This window comes from Peromyscus maniculatus, chromosome 8, assembly GCF_049852395.1.
Source record: "Peromyscus maniculatus bairdii isolate BWxNUB_F1_BW_parent chromosome 8, HU_Pman_BW_mat_3.1, whole genome shotgun sequence".
Taxonomy (NCBI): Eukaryota; Metazoa; Chordata; class Mammalia; order Rodentia; family Cricetidae; genus Peromyscus; species Peromyscus maniculatus.
In genome coordinates this window covers 35,978,896-35,996,334 of record NC_134859.1, presented here as the reverse complement: position 1 = coordinate 35,996,334, position 17,439 = coordinate 35,978,896, and the positions used below count along the sequence as shown (strand labels likewise).

The following is a 17,439-nucleotide window of genomic DNA, read 5'->3' as shown; positions in this document are numbered from 1 at the left end:
CCTGGGGACTAGCTGTGCATGGCCTGGGCCCAGACCAGGAGCCCCTGCAGGTGGCTGGGACATCCACCCAGGAGGGCTGAGGAGTCTTCCCTGCCTTGAACTGCAGCCAAGCCTTTCCTCCCACAGCAGCCTGAGAGGTTTTCCTCATCCTCTCTGAGCGAGAGGGTTGAGCCGTGGCCGGTATAAATTCTGAGTTATGGTGGGGCAGAGGAGAAAGCATCAATGAATGCTTCCAAATGCTTTGGCTCGTGAGAGGGCGGAGAGAAAAGCTGGGACTTGGCTGCAAGAGTGTGTGAGCATGCTCTGGTGAATGAACTGGAAGCAGAGGGCCTTGCTAGTGAGCCTGGCTCAGGAGGCACAGGTTCCAGGCACCCTAACAAAAGCGGTTCTTGGGAGCCCCATCTGCCCGGGGCCTGGTGGGATAACTGCCAAGCTGATCACACTCTGTGCTCTCACTGTGGCAGAGGGGTGCAGAAACCCACCCACCCCCTCCTCTGGTGGCTGTAGAGCTGAGGAAGCTGTGGTTCATTCCCTGTTTTTATTCCCGTGTGCCCTGTAGTGAAGTGGGGAACTTGAGGAACCACAGTGCTTAGCATTGAACTAGTAGAGGAAGTGTAGTGGACTGTCAAATGGCTGAGGGGTAGGTTTAGAGAAAACGGATACCCTGCCTGGCCTGTCTGTGGGGTGCTCTTTACACCAACATGGGCCAGGGCCAAAGAGCACTGGCCAAGAGTCAGGACCCTGGACAGGGCTGGAGCGAGCTTTCCCTTAAGGCGTTTTTCCCGGGCCTTCGCCCTGAGCTGAAGGGAGAGGGGAGTTCCAGGCTGACTTGGAGTCTGCCTTCAGGCCATGGAAGGAAAGATGAGGACTGAAGCAAGGTCTCAGCCTTCTTCTCATTGGCCTGACTCTGGGATGCCCACAAAGCTGAAATCTGTCCCTTGGACCTTAAATTCAGAGAGAGGGGAACCCCAGGCTGAGGGACCGGTACTGTGTAAATTCTGCTACGCTCTTAAGAGTTCTGGCTTTTGCTCTCCTGCCTGATAATGTTGACATCTTACTGCTTCTTCTTCCTTTGTGGGTCTCAGTTTCAGAGTCTGATGTAAGTTGCAGCCCAAGGTCATCTTTGGCATTCTAACACCAGCAATCTGTCCCTAGGTAGAGGCTAGTACTTAGGTAAGTAAGAGCCTCTCAGGGAGTTCAGAGCCTTCCTGTGGGGGAACAAGCGGAGAGCTTGGCCTTAATTTTCCCCAAGATCAGGAGTCCAGGCTTCTTGTTCCTACCAAACTTCTTAAGTGGCAGACAGTCTCTAATTGAGGGCCAGTAATGGGGCCTTCCTACACTTTCCCCCCTGGCCAGGGTCATGTTGTCCACATGCCCCCCACCCCACCCCATCCCACCCCACACACACATACGTGCAATGGACAGCTGCCTGGGTGCTAAGGATGGTCCTGGGAGAGACCTGGAGGCCTGCCCTGTGCTTGGTGCCCTCCTCCTGCCTGGGGCTGAAGGGCAGGCCAAGCAGTGGGGATGTCCCCTGGAGGTGGGGAGCTGTACTTCAGGAAGCCACACCCACACAAGTCAGTCAGCGAGCCTCTGCTGATCTGCACCCACCCAGGGTGTCTGGGGCATGGCCAGATGTGGCTCCTTCAGGGAATGTGTCTCCTGCTTTGCCTCTGAAGAGCTCTAGAACCCTTGGCAAGCAGCTCCTCTCTCTGAGCCTCAAGATCACTGTCTGGAGACCCCTGCCTGAACCTTTTTCTGGGGATATGGTTGCCTTTTCCTGACACTCGTGGGACCCATGGGATGGTGTTTTAGTTACTCTTCTGCTGTGAAGAGACATTATGACCTAGTCAGTTTATAATAGGAAGCTTTTTTTTTTTTTTTTTTGAGACAGGGTTTCTCTGTGTAGCTTTGGAGCCTTTCTTGGAACTCATTCTGTAGCCCAGGCTGGCCTCGAACTCACAGAGATCCGCCTGCCTCTGCCTCCCGAGTGCTGGGATTAAAGGGGTGCACCATCACCCCCACCAGGCTTTACACTAGGAAGCATTTTAATTGGGCGCCTACTTACGGTTTCTGAGGGCTAGTCCATGACCGTCATGGAAGCCTGGTGGCAAGCAGCACAGGAGCAGTAGCCGAGGGCCCTCATCTGCAAGTGTGGCAGAGAGATGGGGCCTTGTGTGGGCTTTTGAAACCTCTAGGCCCACCCCTAGTGACAGGCCTCCTCCAGCAAGGCTGCACCTCCTGATCCTGTCTAAACAGTCCACCGCCTAGGAAGCAGACATTCAAATAGATGAGCCTATGGGGGTCATTTTCATTCAAACCCTCACAGAGAAGAAGGTTCCAGAAGAGAGAGGGATGGCTGAATGTCAAGTGAAGTTGGCCACTTTGGTCCCAGAACAGGGCAGGTAGGAGTTGGGGGTCCTACAGCCCACTCCTCTGTAGGTTCTGCTGAGGAGTGAATGTCCCTAGAGGAGCGAACGGGGCCTTTGCACAGTCCCGCTCCGTGTCCACAGAGGGTCTGGCCAAGAAAGTGAAAACACCCTCTGCAGTCAGCAGTAGGATGTCCCCAGATGTGTCCTAAAAAGCTGTGTGAGGACACACACGGACACACACACACACACACACACACACACACACACACACACACACACACACACGTCCCAGCCTTGCAGCTTTGCTGAGAGCCGCATAAAAGATCAGCTCTACCCCGAGAAAAGGTGATACGACCAATTTGTTGGGTCAAAACCAGAAAATAATCCTGGAGGTGCAGAGATGACGCCCAGATGTTTGGAATAAGATAGTCTGTATCGAAACAGCGGTGAGGGCTGGGGACGCAGCTCAGTTGGTAGAGCGTCTCTCTGGCACGCGTGAGGTCCTGAGTTTGACCTCCAGCACCTCATACGTCGTACAGTGGCAGGTAGTTTAGAAGTTCAAGCTCATGAGGCCGTCAGTATGGTTTAGCAGGTGGAAGTGGATGCCAAGTAAACCTGACCGCCTGAGTCACAGTGGCAGGAGAGTGTTCCCTGGCCTCCGCCCAGGTGCCACGGCACGCTTAGACCCCTTCCACACGCAGCATGTACATAAATAAACGAGAAATTCAAAGTCATCCTTGCCCATACACAAGCTCCAAGCTAGCCTGGGCTACGTGAGACCCTGTCTAAAGACAAGCAAGCAAAGGAGTATCGTTAGAATGATCACATAGTACACACGAAGCCCCAGCTTTAACCCCCAGCACTGGGCATAGTGGTGCATTCCGGAAGTGGAGGCCGGAGGATCAAATATTCAAGGTCATCCTCCACTACATAATGAGTTAGAGGCCAGCCTGGTCCTGGTCTGGAGACCCTGACTCAAAACAGGCAAAGTCAGCACAGTGTCATGTGCCCAAACACTTAAATAAGACAGGAGAACCCCAAAGACGTCCCCTGCTTGTCCCTATTAGATCCAGATTTCCAGCCAGGCAGGTGGGGGTGGGGTAGAGAGGCTCTTCCTTCAGGCCCAGGGACTTGCTCTCTGAGACTTCACTGGGGGGTGGGGGTGGTTAGGGCCAGATCCACTTCTCATAGAGGCAAGAATGGAGCTCTTCTCGCCAGCTGGAAAAGCCTCCTGGCCTCTGGGACTTGTCTTGCAAAGGAAATATGTGTCATAAATTCTCTTTAAGCGCAGGAAGTGCTGTTATCCTCATGAAAATAAGAGAAAGAGATGCTGAGTGGGTTTTCAATGATTTCGAGCACCTGACCGGCTTGGCTCCGTGGTGGCTCCAAGCTAGAGCTGGGTGGGGGTGACTATTCCCTGAACTCCGGTCTGGGATTACACACCTAATAAGCAATGTAAATTTGCTCTTGGCTGAGAACCTATATCAGGTTCCAGCCCAGAACAGATGACTTAAAACATGAAGTAAGTATTTGACTAGCTGGGGGGTGGGGGGTGGTAAGTACTGGTGTGGCTGAAGATCGACCTGAAACAAGCGTTTTATTAACTCCTGGGTCTTCGTCTCCACAACTGTGAAATAGGGGGAGCGGACATGGGGACGGGCTGTGTAGGGAAAGTGTTTGGCCCATGAACTGTGCCTTAGCGTTACAAAACGTTATTTCTGACAAGATAGGACACTCGGGAGACACTGATTAAATGAGGTTCCCGGGGTTGGTGAGATGGCTCAGCAAATAGTGCACTGGCTGCTCTTCCGGAGTTTGGGTCCTCGCTCACGGCCCCCTGGAACTCCAGTTCCAGCGCATCTAACACTCTCTTCTGGCCTCTATGGGCCCCTGGTCACAAAGGGCATACACTCAGATACACACATGCACATGAAATGAGTTTCAGAGAATGCCAGTATAAGTCAGTTGGTAGAATACTTACCTAGCATGCATGAGCCCTGGGTTCAATTCCTAACACCCCATAAAAATGTGTTGCATACCCGTTAATTCCAGGACCCAAGGGGTAGAGGCAAGAGGATGGACAGTTCTTACAGGAAGCGTAGAAGTAGGGAGAAGTCAGTCCTGGCCAAAGCCATTCTGGGACAGTGCTCAGGACCCATTTCTGGGTTCTCACCCTACCCCCACCCTACACACATACAAATAGTCTCTGCCTAATAGGAACTTTCCCACAGCCGTACTTCAGGGAAATCTTGGGGGTTTTGCTGTTGTTGTTTTGTTTGCTTTTTGTTTATTTACCCATCATTCCACAAGCATTTCCTCAGGAGTTATTAGATATGGAGGATGGATGCTACAGAGTAGACACGGGAAAGACTGGACATACAGGGAACGTGCAGTACCTGTCTTACGTGGTTTATCACATGAGATTGACATTAAGTCCATGCATGTGTGTGTGTGTGTGTGTGTGTGTGTGTGTGTGTGTGTGTATGTGTGTGTATGTGTGTGTGTATAGTTTAATTTACTTCAGTTTATTGAAACAGGGTCTCCTGTAGCAGCCCAGGATGGCCTCAAACTCACTATATAGCCAAGGACAGTCTTGAACTTAGGATGTTTATGCCTCTACCTCTCAAGTGCTGGGGATACAGGCATGTACTACTATACCCAGTCTGTGTAGTGCTGGGGGTCAAACCCAGGGCTTCCTGCATGCTGATAAGCAAGTGCTCTATCCACTGAGCTACCTGCAGCTCCTCTGTAACTATGGTCCATGCTCAGTCTTTCTTAAGTAACCATACTTCCCCAGTCATCCAGCCCCAAAATAGAGGAAGCGGAGAACTGAGTTTCCAGGGTGACATGTTTCCAGCCGCAGAGCACACATCATGCTAGAAAATTCTCTGTGCTTCCTAACCTGGTGTCGGTGTACTTTGAAGGTTGCCCATTGTCATTATTGGTTTTTGGACGTCATCCCAACTGCATAGGTACTCCCGTGGAACCTGTTTTCAACCTTTCCTGGGCAGCAGGTACAGAAAAGAAGTAGCCTATGATCTCATGAAAAGGAACTGTGGAGCAGGTTCATGTCACGAGCTCCAGGTTGACACCCTTGGATGTGGGAAGAGCTAGGTCGTTGGTTCCCTCTAGGGTGGCCTTTGAACCCCTGGCCATGGGGTTGGTTGAGAGTCTGAAGCCTTTGAGCATCCTTTATATGGTTAGAGAAAGCTACACTCAGTGTCCCCCCAGCAGCTCAGCAGAACTTGGTTGCTAGGCAGCAGAGCTTTAAAGACAACCAAAGGAGAAAAGTAGTAAACATTCATATTCTAAGGAAATTGCTTGTTTCCCAGCCCCTCAACTTTCTTGCCACAGCAAGACTTCTGTTCATCGGTGTCTGTTTTATTCTATATTTAGTTTTTTGTTTTTTTTGTTTTTTTTGTTTTTTTTTTTTTTTTTTTTTTTTTTGGTTTTTTCGAGACAGGGTTTCTCTGTGTAGCTTTGCGCCTTTCCTGGAGCTCACTTGGTAGCCCAGGCTGGCCTCGAACTCACAGCGATCCGCCTGGCTCTGCCTCCCGAGTGCTGGGATTAAAGGCGTGCGCCACCACCGCCTGGCTATATTTAGTTTTCATAAATTATTCAAAGGAGTTTTAGGAAAATCATTAAGCTTTTTCCAAGCCTAACCTCTGGTAGTTCAAACAGAAAAATATGTAGGTTAGGAAGCAGGCCACGTACTGGGAGTCAGGTGTCACCTCACTCGGGAAGGCCTCCGAGCACCCAGCTGTAGCCCTGCAACTGAAACCGAGGTGTTGACGTGTTCAGACATCTGGAGTCAGCACCTAGCATGTGCCAGGGCTCGTGTGCACCACTGACCGGCATCTCTTGGTCCAGCCAGACCTCACTGAGCTCATCTGGCAGGGAAGATGTGCCAGAAAACCAGGCAATTCCAACAACAGGGGCTTTGGCAGTGGAGGCAAAGCCCAAAGACCCAGACTGGTTTTAAGCAAAGCATCTTAGGACTCTGGGGGCCAGGTGGGGCGTGGGGGGGGGTAGTTATGAAGCACACTGGCCCTGTTTTGATAAGGGAAATGTCAAAGGGTAAGAAAGTGCTTGGGTTGGCCTGGAGAAATGCCTCAGTGGTTAAGAGCACTAACAGCTCTTTGGGAGGACCCGGGTTCAATCCCCAGCACCCACATGGCAGCTCACACCTGTCTGTAACTCCAGTTCCAGAGGATCTGATACCCATGGCAAAAACATCAATGCACATAAAATTTAAGGGAAAAAAAAAGTACTTGGATGGCCACAAGGCCAGTCGTGCGGCCACGGGGTCTGGGAGGCTTCGTTAGTCACCCCACCTGCCGCCGTACCCTGACAAAGCAACTTACGGGGGAGACAATTCAGTTGTGGTGAGGAAGTCATGGCCACAGGAGCTTGAAGTGGCTGGTCACCGTGCACCTGTAGTGAGGAAGCAAAGCTTAGCTCACAATTGACTTCTCTTCTTCCCCAAGACAGGGTTTCCCTGTTTAGCTCTGGCTGTTCTGGAGCTCGCTCTGTAGCCCAGGCTGGCCTTGAACTCACAGATCCATCTGCCTCTGCCTCCTGGGTGCTGGGATTAAAAGTGTGTCACCACGCCTGACTCGCTTTGAACTCTTTCATTCTGTCTGGGACCCCAGCCTGTGGAATTGTGGCCCCCAGAATTAACATGGGTTCTGCCGATTCAATTAACTTAATGTAGAGAATCCCTCACAAGTGTCACCAGTGTGTTCTAGGTGACTGCAGATCCTGTGAGGTTGGCGGTAGTCACACAGAGGCCCTCCTGTGGGAAACCACTGCAGGACTTGGCACTTGTAAAGGCCTCCATCAGATTTGCATATTCTTCGCTGGGAATCCACCTGATTTGGCTTCAAGCTAATTCAGAAGCACTGAGCAGTCACCTGCATCCCAAGGGGATGGGGAGGTGGTAGTGGAGGAGGAGGTGGCGGGGGAGCTGCCACCACCTCGTGGATTTCATGTAATAATATAAGAACAGCTCTTTCTGAGTCTGGTACACAGCCACACATCAGGAATTTGGGAGGCTAACGGAGGAGGATTTTGAAGCTGAAACCAATTTTAGCTATGTAAGGAGATTCTGTCTCAAAACCCTCCATGGGGTCTCAGGATGACCTTGAACTGTGCGTGTGTGTGTGTGTGTGTGTGTGTGTGTGTGTGTGTGTGTGTGTGTGCGCGTGCGTGTGTACATGTACACGTACACACACCAGACCCACGCGAGCCACCCCATGCACGTGGAGGTCAGAGGATAACTTCTGTGAGTCACTTTTCTCCTTCCACTGTGGCTCTGGGAATTGAAGGCAGGTCATCAGGCCTGTGTGGAAAATTGCTTTTGCTTTCTGGGCCACCTTTCTTGCCCGACCTTGAACTTCTAATCTTCCTGCCTCCACCTCTGGAGTGCTTAGATTACAGGTGTGCACCGTCACTACGCTCGGGTTTGGTGCTGGGAAGTCAACCCAAGCCTGTGGGTATACCGGGGCATACTCTACCTACTGAGCTACATCCCTGCTGAAAAGATACTTTTTTATAATTTATTTATATTTTATTTTATGTGCATTGGTGTTTTGCCTGCATGTATGTCTGTGAGGGTGTCAGGTCCCCTGGAACTGGAATTACAGACAGTTGTGAGCTGCCATGTGGGTGCTGGGAATTGAACCCTCGTCCTCTGGAAGATCAGCCAGTGAGTGCTCTTAACCCCTGAGCCATCTCTCCAGCCCCCTCAAAATATTTTTTAAGGACAACTCTTAGTCTGTCACTGTACCTACTGTGAGGTGACTCATAGGAGCAGTGTTATTTTTGGAGTTTCCCTGAGTCCTACCTAAATGGGCACTAGTGTCCTGTCACCCGGTCCCTAGTGACAGGAAGAGAACTTAGACTTATCTTAGAACTTGGCCTGCGGTGCCGAAGGACCCCAAGTTGAGCCCCAGATCCCTTCCTGTTCTGAGGACTCTGGAGTCTGAAGTCAGGGCTGTCTGTCTGGGTATGACCTGCTACTCTGGTCACCCAAATGCTGCATGGGGTCACTGGCCCTGAGACATCAGGCCCTGGAGGAAGCCTCATGCGGGTCTGTGTGGTTGAGGGTCTCGGCCTCTGCGGTCTTTCCGGTTTGCGTCCCGCTCCTGTTTGTCGGTGTTCACAGCCCTGGTACAGTCCCTGTGTTCAGGCCCTGAGAACACCCGACAGCAGTCCGGTGTGGCAGGACAGAGGACAGGAAACGTCACACAGGTGAAGCACTCAGCTTCTGTGTGTAAATAATTAGAAAGTGACTGGGGCTGGCCCGGAAGAGTGTCCTGCAGTCCCGGCGTTGATGGTGAGTAAAGGTCCCTGAGGAGGTGACCGTCAGGTCGAGGCCAGGATGAACAAATGGCGGGGTACTTTTATTTTTGAGTCAAGGTCTCCGGTAGTCCATCCTGGCCTTGACCCTTGTAGAGGAGGGTGGCCTTGAACTGACTCTTCTTCCTCCATCCTGCCCTGCAGTGATGTCCCACCCCACCCATTTCTACGCGGTGCTGGAGGTCACGGCCCAGGGCTTCCTGCATGTTAGGCAAGCAACTTAACCACATCCCCAGCCCTTTATCGATGCTGAGGATGTCTCCCTGTGTGTTTCTGGCTGGCCTGGAACTCACTCTGGAACCTGGCAGTCCTTCTGCCTCGGCCTCCTGGGATCTCCACCATGTCCCAGCAGGATATTTCTAACTGCATTACCTTCCCCTCCCCAGCTAAGGACCGAACCCAGGGCCTTGCGCTTGCCTAGCAAACGCTCTACCACTGAGCTAAATCCCCCCCACACACACATTGCCTCTTTAGAGGTTGGTTTCTGGATGGGGCAGTTCATGAGTCCCTGTGACATCAGAGCTGTAGGGTCGGGGATGTCCCACAGCTGAGAAGTTTTCGGGCGGTCTGTATCAGTCCAGAGCCTGGTTGTACTAGATCCTGTGTTGAAACCCCGAGGGAAATAACCCAATCACAGCACTGCTTTGCCACGGAGCCTCCAGAAGCCCCAGCGGGGAAAACCTCTAACCAGCGGAGAGCAGGCCTCTCCAAAGTGCCGCTGCCCGGCTTGCACTCTTGTCTTAACTCTCTTGCCGCTTGCTAATAAGATATGCAAATTACCAGGGCTGTGAAATCCTAGACCCATTCCATCTTCTGTTTAATTAGCATTTAATCTAATCTGGTTTTAATTTTTTCACACTGGCACCCTAATTAAATGTTAGGGTGTTAGTCTTAACAATTAAATTATATTGGCAAATAGAGTCTTCAAGAAACTTGACCTTTTTTCAAGTCAGCGCCCTCTCCAGCTAGATGCAGATATTAATTAGATTCTGCGAGATGCGGCTTCTAGGTCCATTGATGAACCCATTCAGCTGTTTTCCTGTGGTTATGGTCCTCGATGCCATGAGGTGCACACAGGCAGTGGGTTCCAGCCGAACGGGTTTGTCAAAAGCCTCCTGAGGGCCAAGTGACCTGAGCTTACACTTGAGCAGTGGGTGTTGACTTGGCAGGAGGGCTGGGGTGGGAGGCGGGGCTGAGGCCTGGAGCCACCTTGAAGTGGTTTCCCCTTCTCATTGATAGGAGCTCGCCCTTAACTTGTGATTCTCAAGTGATGACCGCTGGGAATGTGGGGACTTGAGTGAGTCACATGGTGTCTAGAGATGCCACTGTATTCCATAGCAATACTTCGGGGATGGAGTGCAGAGGCGGGAGGCTTTGCCACTCCCAGCTGAGAGAGGGTTCAGAGGTTATTCCGGAGTAGAGATTGGGAGGCAACAGACAGAATTGAAGAATAGTTTTCCTAGTGAGGGAGCAGATGAGTGGCAGAAGAAACCCCAAGACATGGCTTGGTGGGAATTCAAGACAGGCTTAAGGATGATGGAAGACAAGGTCTTCTCCCCCACCACATACCAGTGCAGGGTGCCTCTAGAGCCATACTGCCCTGGGAAGGCGCAGTTCCTGGCAGCTTCTCATTGAGCCACCCCAAGCCCCAGCCTCCTGCTTTACCCTTCGGAGAAGGCCCAGGTCCTCTGGTGTCTCATATTATGATACATACGCTTGTGCCTCTGGGTGCAGATCTGTAGCGCAGTTTAAACCTCCAGAGGAAAGTCCCGGAGCATTCACACAGCAGTAGTGTTGTGTTCGCAGGTGGCCTTTCTGCTCTTGGAGTTTCTGTTTGTGTGTGTGGCTGGCTGGCTGGCTACAGGAGCCAGGAGGCCAGGTTAAGACCGTCGGGACTGGGGATGAAGGGGCGGCTGTGTTTTGGTGAGGGACCTACCAGTCCTGGACTTCTTTCTCTAGTCTCTATTCTCTATTGCCTGTCTCCATTCTGTAAGGCAGAGGACAATTTGCAGGAATCTTTCCTTTTACCTGTGGGTCCCAGATACTGAACATCAGGCATGGTGGTGAGGGCCGTGACCTGCCTGGCCATTTCTCTGGCCCTGTTCTCTGTGCAGCCTTATTTGCGTGCTCGCCTGGTCTATGAAGCCGGCCTCTCTGGGGCAACATGAAGACCTGTAACCCTCTCACCTCTGCCAGGTTTTCCGGACAGACTTGATCACAGCCATGAAGATCCCGGATTCGTACCAGCTCAGCCCGGATGACTACTACATCTTGGCGGACCCCTGGCGACAAGAATGGGAGAAAGGTGTGCAGGTACCTGCTGGAGCGGAGGCCATTCCAGAGCCTGTGGTGAGGTGAGCCAGGTGGCCAGGCTAGCACCATTGGGGAGGGGCATCAAGGGGAGGCTGGTTTTGGTGAGAGAGCTACTAGTTCTGGGATTCCTTCCCAGCCTGTCTCTATTAGTGGTTAATTCTCTTGCCAGATAACAACAACAACAACAACAACAACACACACACACACACACACACACACACACACACCACACACACCACACACACACACACACACACACACACACACACACACACACACACACACACACACACACGTCCAGAAACACTGGTAGGGATAGAGACCTAGGAGACTTTGGGCTTGAACTCAGCTCTGAAGCCAAATTACCTTGGTCCAAATTGCCTTTTGCCTTCAATAGGACCTTGAACCAGAAATGTAATCTTTCTGGGTCTCGTTTTCTCTTGTTTCTGAAATAAGGGAGATGACTGTTTTCCTTGTGGTGGAGAAGGTGAAGTGAATGGTGTATGCCTGAAGACTCAGGGTGGGACCTGCGTACAGCAGATGTCACAGAAACGTCTAGGGTTGGAATGTTGCCATTCTACCCTCCTGGCAAAGCGGGCCAGGGAAGTCTGTAGACTTTTGACCATCCCTTATAATGGGAATAAGCCATGTTCTGAAGTTCTTTTAAACTACCCTTTAAAGAAGTTCTTAGAGGATCCTGGCGCCCACCACCCACTAGGGGCCTAGGAGCACTCGCTGGTGTCACCCACTGAGAAGTCTGTCCAGTAGGGCTGGGTCAGAGTAGAATCCTCAAGGGCTTCGTAACCTGCTGGTCTTGTGGGCAGAGACTCTTGCCAGGATGTAACCACATACGGTCTTGCCTTAAACTACAGACTGTACTCAAGTGTTTCATTCTGAGCCTGAGGGGACCGGTGGCCTAGCCTCCCTGTCCCGCCAGCTCACCTGAGTTGGGCAGTTTGTGTTAATGCCCCTTCCTGGGCTTGGCAGCTTCGTGGGCTTTTACTTTTGAGGCCAAGTAGATGAAGGTCAGGGCAAAGGTCACAGCTGTCCCCTCCTCTGACATTGGCACGTTGCTTCCTGGCAACCACATCTGTGAAGAGCCTGCCTCATCCAAGCCCTGTGCTGGGATTGCAGACAAGGGAGCCTCAGACCAACCCAGGTACTCTGAGGGACTGGGTGTCGGGAGGCCTTTCCTCCAGTGACGTTAGCATCTGGGGCGCTCTGAGAATCAGGAAGCTTAGGCCCATCTGGAATGCCTGGGAATATATGATGGATGGGTAGGTGGGTGGGTGGGTAAGTGGGTTGGATGGATGGATGGGTAGATGGGTGGATGGGTGGGTGGGTGGATGGATAGGTGGATGGATAGGTGGTTGGGTGGGTGGGTGGATGGATGGATGGATGGATGGATGGATGGATGGATGGATGGATGGATGGGTGGGTGGATGGGTTAGTGGATGGATAGATGGGTGGGTGGGTTGGTGGATGGATGGATGGGTGAGTGGGGGTGGTGTGGGGGGTGGATCGATCCATTCTTAGTATCCACATCCCATCTAGGGCCTGTAACATGGGCCAAGATTGTAGTGAGTTTGGTGTCCTGACCTTGTCAGTCAGGAGAACCTTGACCTGACTTCTTCAAAGCAGTCTGCACCTCTATGAAACAGGGATGATATTAATGTTAATGGTATTGATGATATTAATGATGACCACCTGATGATGTGGGCATCAGGATTAAATGAGAATCCTCATGCTGAGCTGTCACTGTATGTGCCGAGGCCAGGGGGATGAAGAGGGACAGGCTAGCCACTGAACAGAGAAGCAAGTCCTGGTTGGAGTCACCCAGAGTCTGACCTCTCTACTTGATGGCAGTGTCAGATGCTTCTGGAAACATCTACCGGCTCGAATGACAGTTTATTGCAGTTGCTTCTACCCCCTGGTGACTTGGCTTCATTCAGCCTCTGTAGGTATTTTATCTGATGACATGGAGCCATGCTGTCCTGGCCTCCTGATGGGCAGTCCTAGCAACCTTCATCTGATTTAGTGGTTTCATTGTTGGAGCCCTGCTGGGGTGTTGTTGTTGTTGTTGTTTTGGTTTTTTTGACATGTCTCATGTCCCAGACCAGTCTTGAGCTTACTGTATATCCAAGGACTATATATATCCAGCTAGTACTGTGTGTGTGTGTGTGTGTGTTACATCCACACAGTTCTTTTTTTTAAAGAGAGCTTTATTTATTTTATTTTATGTATATGGGTGTTTTGCCTGTGTGGGCCCAAAGAGGCCAGAAGAGGGTGTTGGATCCTCTTGGAGTTAAGAGTTATAGATGGTGGTTAGCCACCATGTGGGTGCTGGGAACTGAACCCGGGTTCCTTGGAAGAGCAGCCAGTGCTCTTCACCCCTGAGCCATCTCTCCAGCCCCATGCACAGTATTCTTACCGATGTGCACGACTGCCATAAGTTAAAGATATTCAGAGTCTCCCTACACTCAGGGGAGATGTGCTGAGGTCGGCAAATGTGTCCTTAGGGTTCACCACACCCCACCTTCCCAGTCTCCCCAAGACCAGTGCTACCACCTGCCTGGGTTCCTCCCCACTACATAGCCTCCTGGAAGGCTTTGTGGCTGCTACCTTGGGGGACACTGAGAGCCTCCCAAGTCAAGCCTCTTGCCATCATTCAGTGATCACACTTGCAGGGCACATAGTACTGTCCCCATTTTACAGATGAGGAAGTTGGGAAACTCTGGGGAATTTCCTATGGGGCCTAATAGGCCGCTGGGCCAGGAAATGACAGACCACAGTAACAAACCCTGGGCTGTCCCTGGGAGGCCTAGAGTGAGAGCATTAGGCATCCTCTGACCCCTCTCCCCCAGATACTGGCCCAGTCTGACTCCTCTGCCCCACCCTGGCCTTTGCTGCCCACCTCATGGTCCGAACTCTGCCCCCGAGGGTTTGCACTGTCCGTTTAGATTTGGTCCTGGGCAAACCCAGCCTCTGGTGTTGTCTTCTCTGAACGCAGGCTCTGCTCTCCCCTGCAGGCCTTAAAGCTTTCTTTCCACCCCGTCCAGCCACCAGCTGTGTCTGAGGGTGAGGCCTTGGCTCAGGGTCAGGTCAGTCCACGCCTGGTGGGAGAGGCTCTTTCTCGAGCGTGTCCCTCAGCCCTGGCTCCCCAGAGGCCTGCCAGGTGGCCCCAGTGAAGCAGGCAGGTGTGACTGGTGTTACGCAGTTGGTGGCTGTTCAGATAGGGATGATGCTCAAACGCTCGACTAACCCTGTGCTCGGGGCACACGCAAAGCTGGACTGTGACAAAACTATAGGCTGTGCTTTTAAGAGATGTTCATTTGGAGTGACAGTTTCTTGGGAAAGGCAGCATTTGGTTGGGCCGAGGGCAAAGCGTTGGCTTCTATCTGGAATTATCTACTTGTCGTGGGAGGAGAGGCCTGCCATCGTTGTTGCCTAAGACTCCGATGAGGGCTTCTCACGTGGGGTGGTGCTGCTGACCCTTAACCTTTGACCCCTTCCCTATCTCCTGTCTGAGTGACCTCCAAGCCTACAGTCTTCTCTCCCTGCCTGCACCCCTGCCTCCCTGTGCCCAGCATCCTTCCTGTCCCCTTGCTGACACCAAGGCATTTCCTGAAGCCTGGGGCCCTTCCTGAAGCTCAGCACTGTCCCTGTGCCATCTTAAGCCCTCCCCTTCCCTTCCCAGCCCACGCTGAGTCACAGCCCTTGGCAAGCCCTACCTCCGACCCCAGGAGGCCTCCTGGGCAAGTGTGGGGCCTCGCAGGCCTGGCAGGGCTGGCCAGATGGAGGCCAGGCTCCAGACAATAACCATGGCAACCAGTGGGGTATGGGAAGGGCTGGCATTTTGAACTGGCCTCAAAATCTGATGGGTAGCACACAGATGTGTGAAGAGGACCCCACCCATCTGAGGCAAAATGCCCCTTATTTCCCATTTCAGGAGGAGAAAGGTGGTTGACATCTAGAGATCTTATCCACACACACACACATACACACACACACACACACACACACACACACACACACACACACACACGAACCCCCTCAACGCCCCCCCCAATCCCCGATACCTAGCACTTTGTGAAGGGCTTTCTTTGTGTTAATCCTGGCCATCTTCTCGCCAAGTGCCTAAGCTAGGTTGTATTATTGTATTAGTGGTGTTCCGTTTGAGGAGTGGGAACCCGAGGGAACAGTCAGTCAGATGGAGCTTTGGTGCCTGCAGCAGGTCCCTGGGGCCCGAGACGGTTTCAAAGTTCGGGGAGGCAAGCTGAAGCAGGAAGAAACAGGATGCCTGTGTGGTCCGTGGTGTGTGGCCAACATGTCACTGTGGCAGGAGACCTTTCATCCAGAAAGCCCTCCCCTGAGTTGTACAGTGGAAGCCTGTGGAGCTCAAACTCCGCAGAAAAGCAGACAGACTCAACTTCCGCTCGAGACCATGACACCTCCAGGTTGCTGATGATAAGGGACCGGGATTATGAAGCCACGTAGACAGTCTTTGGTCCTACCCTGGAGAGGTATGCCAAAGGGTCTAGAGTCCAGCTGGGTCTATCTTACTTGTTGTCCCCAAGTAGCTGGCACAGGGCATTGCCCAGGATGGCACTCGGGACACCTCCTGGAGACCAGGTTGAGCATAGCCCTGGCTGGGCAAGGCAGATGTTACTGTGGTAGGCCAGGACTACGTCATTCCCACATGGTCCTCGCTCTGCCTGCCTGACAGCCCTTAGGGTCTACTAGTCCTGTGGATCTACAGTTAATGGAGTCTGTAAGGCAGGCTGGCAACAAGGAAAGAAATGGAAAGAGGGGGGGATGGACACGAGGGATGGGCCCTGTGGGGTATCAGCATCTCATGTCGTACCCTGGGCCACCAGTTCCTCAGCCAGGCTGACTGAGAAGCAGTTAAGGCCCCTTCCTTGACCACTCTGTTCTTGGTTTCACAGGCTCCTCCCACCACTGAAAGGCCCCCCGACACAGGTGTCCCCAGACAGCCCCACACTTGGTGAGGGTGCCCACCCTGACTGGCCAGGAGGCAGCCGCTATGACCTGGATGAGATCGATGCCTATTGGTTGGAACTCCTCAACTCAGAACTCAAGGAGATGGGTAGGTAGCCCTTCTGGGCCAGGTGTGTGTTGCAGCTGGCGGGGACCCTCTTCTTCCGGACCCCTCATAGTGTCTGCACCTCCAGAAGGGCAGTGGCTGTGGCCGGGGGACATCCCTACAGCTTTACCGTCAGGTGTGGCCTTCATTGTCTCTGCCTCCCAAGTATCTACAGTTGTCAGGAAGGTAAAAATAGCAAGTGCTTCACAGGGCTCCGTGACACGTACCAAGGACATGCAGGTGGAACTGGGTGTCGGTGGGCATGATTGGGACTGGATGGTTCATTTGTCCTTGATGGAGCCGAGGTCCAGGTCACACCGTAGCTGGGTGGATGGAGCCCTCCCCATGGCGTTTCCCCTGATGGCTGCAAAGTCTGCTGAACCCCTCATGGTGTCCTCTGCCGTCCTGCCCACAGAGAGGCCCGAGCTGGACGAGCTAACGTTAGAGCGTGTTCTAGAAGAGCTAGAGACGTTGTGCCACCAGAACATGGCACAGGCCATTGAGACGCAGGAGGGGCTGGGCATCGAGTACGATGAGGACGTGGTCTGTGACGTGTGCCGCTCCCCTGAAGGCGAGGATGGCAACGAGATGGTCTTCTGTGACAAGTGCAATGTCTGTGTGCACCAGGTGGGTGGACCCTGTCACTCTCTTCCATACCACGTGACATACGCTGCCTGAGCCCCGATGAGGCTGGTTGAGTTGGTTATGGGAGCATGGGCACTGTAGACCAAGATCCCTGAGAAGGACTAGAGGCAGAGACGTTAGTGGCATTAGTGCCTTGCAGTACCTGGGACATCCAGGGTCTCCTTGGCTCAGGCCTGCTAGCCAGACCTAAGCAAGTGTCCTTTGGGGAGTCTGTCTTCTCTATGTCTTTCTCAGGTCTTCCCCTCCCAAAACTGCCCCAGCTCCTCACATCCCGACCTTAAAGGGACAGCAGCAGCAGGTAGTGATGGGGAGCCAAGCTGCCTCGTTTCAGAGCATGGTTCTGCCTTTCACAATTTATGAGACTTAGGGCAAAGTTCTTAGCCTCTCTGGAGGCTCTGTTCTGTAAACTGTAAATGAGTGTGAGCCGTCAGAACAGTAAGTATGAGTGCGTGGTAGTGTGCTTGCCTGATACTCAGGAGGCCTTGGATTCAATCCCCAGCGTTACCCCCAACCCCCCAGAAGCGAATTGTTGATGATAAATTATTTGCTTAGTGAAAGATAGTAGGGCTGAGCCTGTGAGATGGCTCCGTGAATAAAGACACTTGCTTGAAAAAGCATAGTGACCTGAGTTCAATACCCTTATAG

General features: G+C 52.5%; 1 protein-coding gene across 6 annotated transcripts in view; it reads left to right on the top strand.

The window, feature by feature from the left end:
• Nucleotides 1-17,439, top strand: part of Jade2 (jade family PHD finger 2) — a 51,701-nt gene that overhangs the window by 15,195 nt on the left and 19,067 nt on the right. For all 6 annotated transcript variants that reach the window (XM_006991336.4, XM_016009622.3, XM_016009616.3 and 3 more), the window contains 3 exons: nt 10,929-11,086; nt 15,992-16,152; nt 16,565-16,776. In XM_006991336.4, coding sequence (XP_006991398.1) covers nt 10,929-11,086; nt 15,992-16,152; nt 16,565-16,776 — 531 coding nt within the window. The remainder of the gene's footprint in view (nt 1-10,928; nt 11,087-15,991; nt 16,153-16,564; nt 16,777-17,439) is intronic.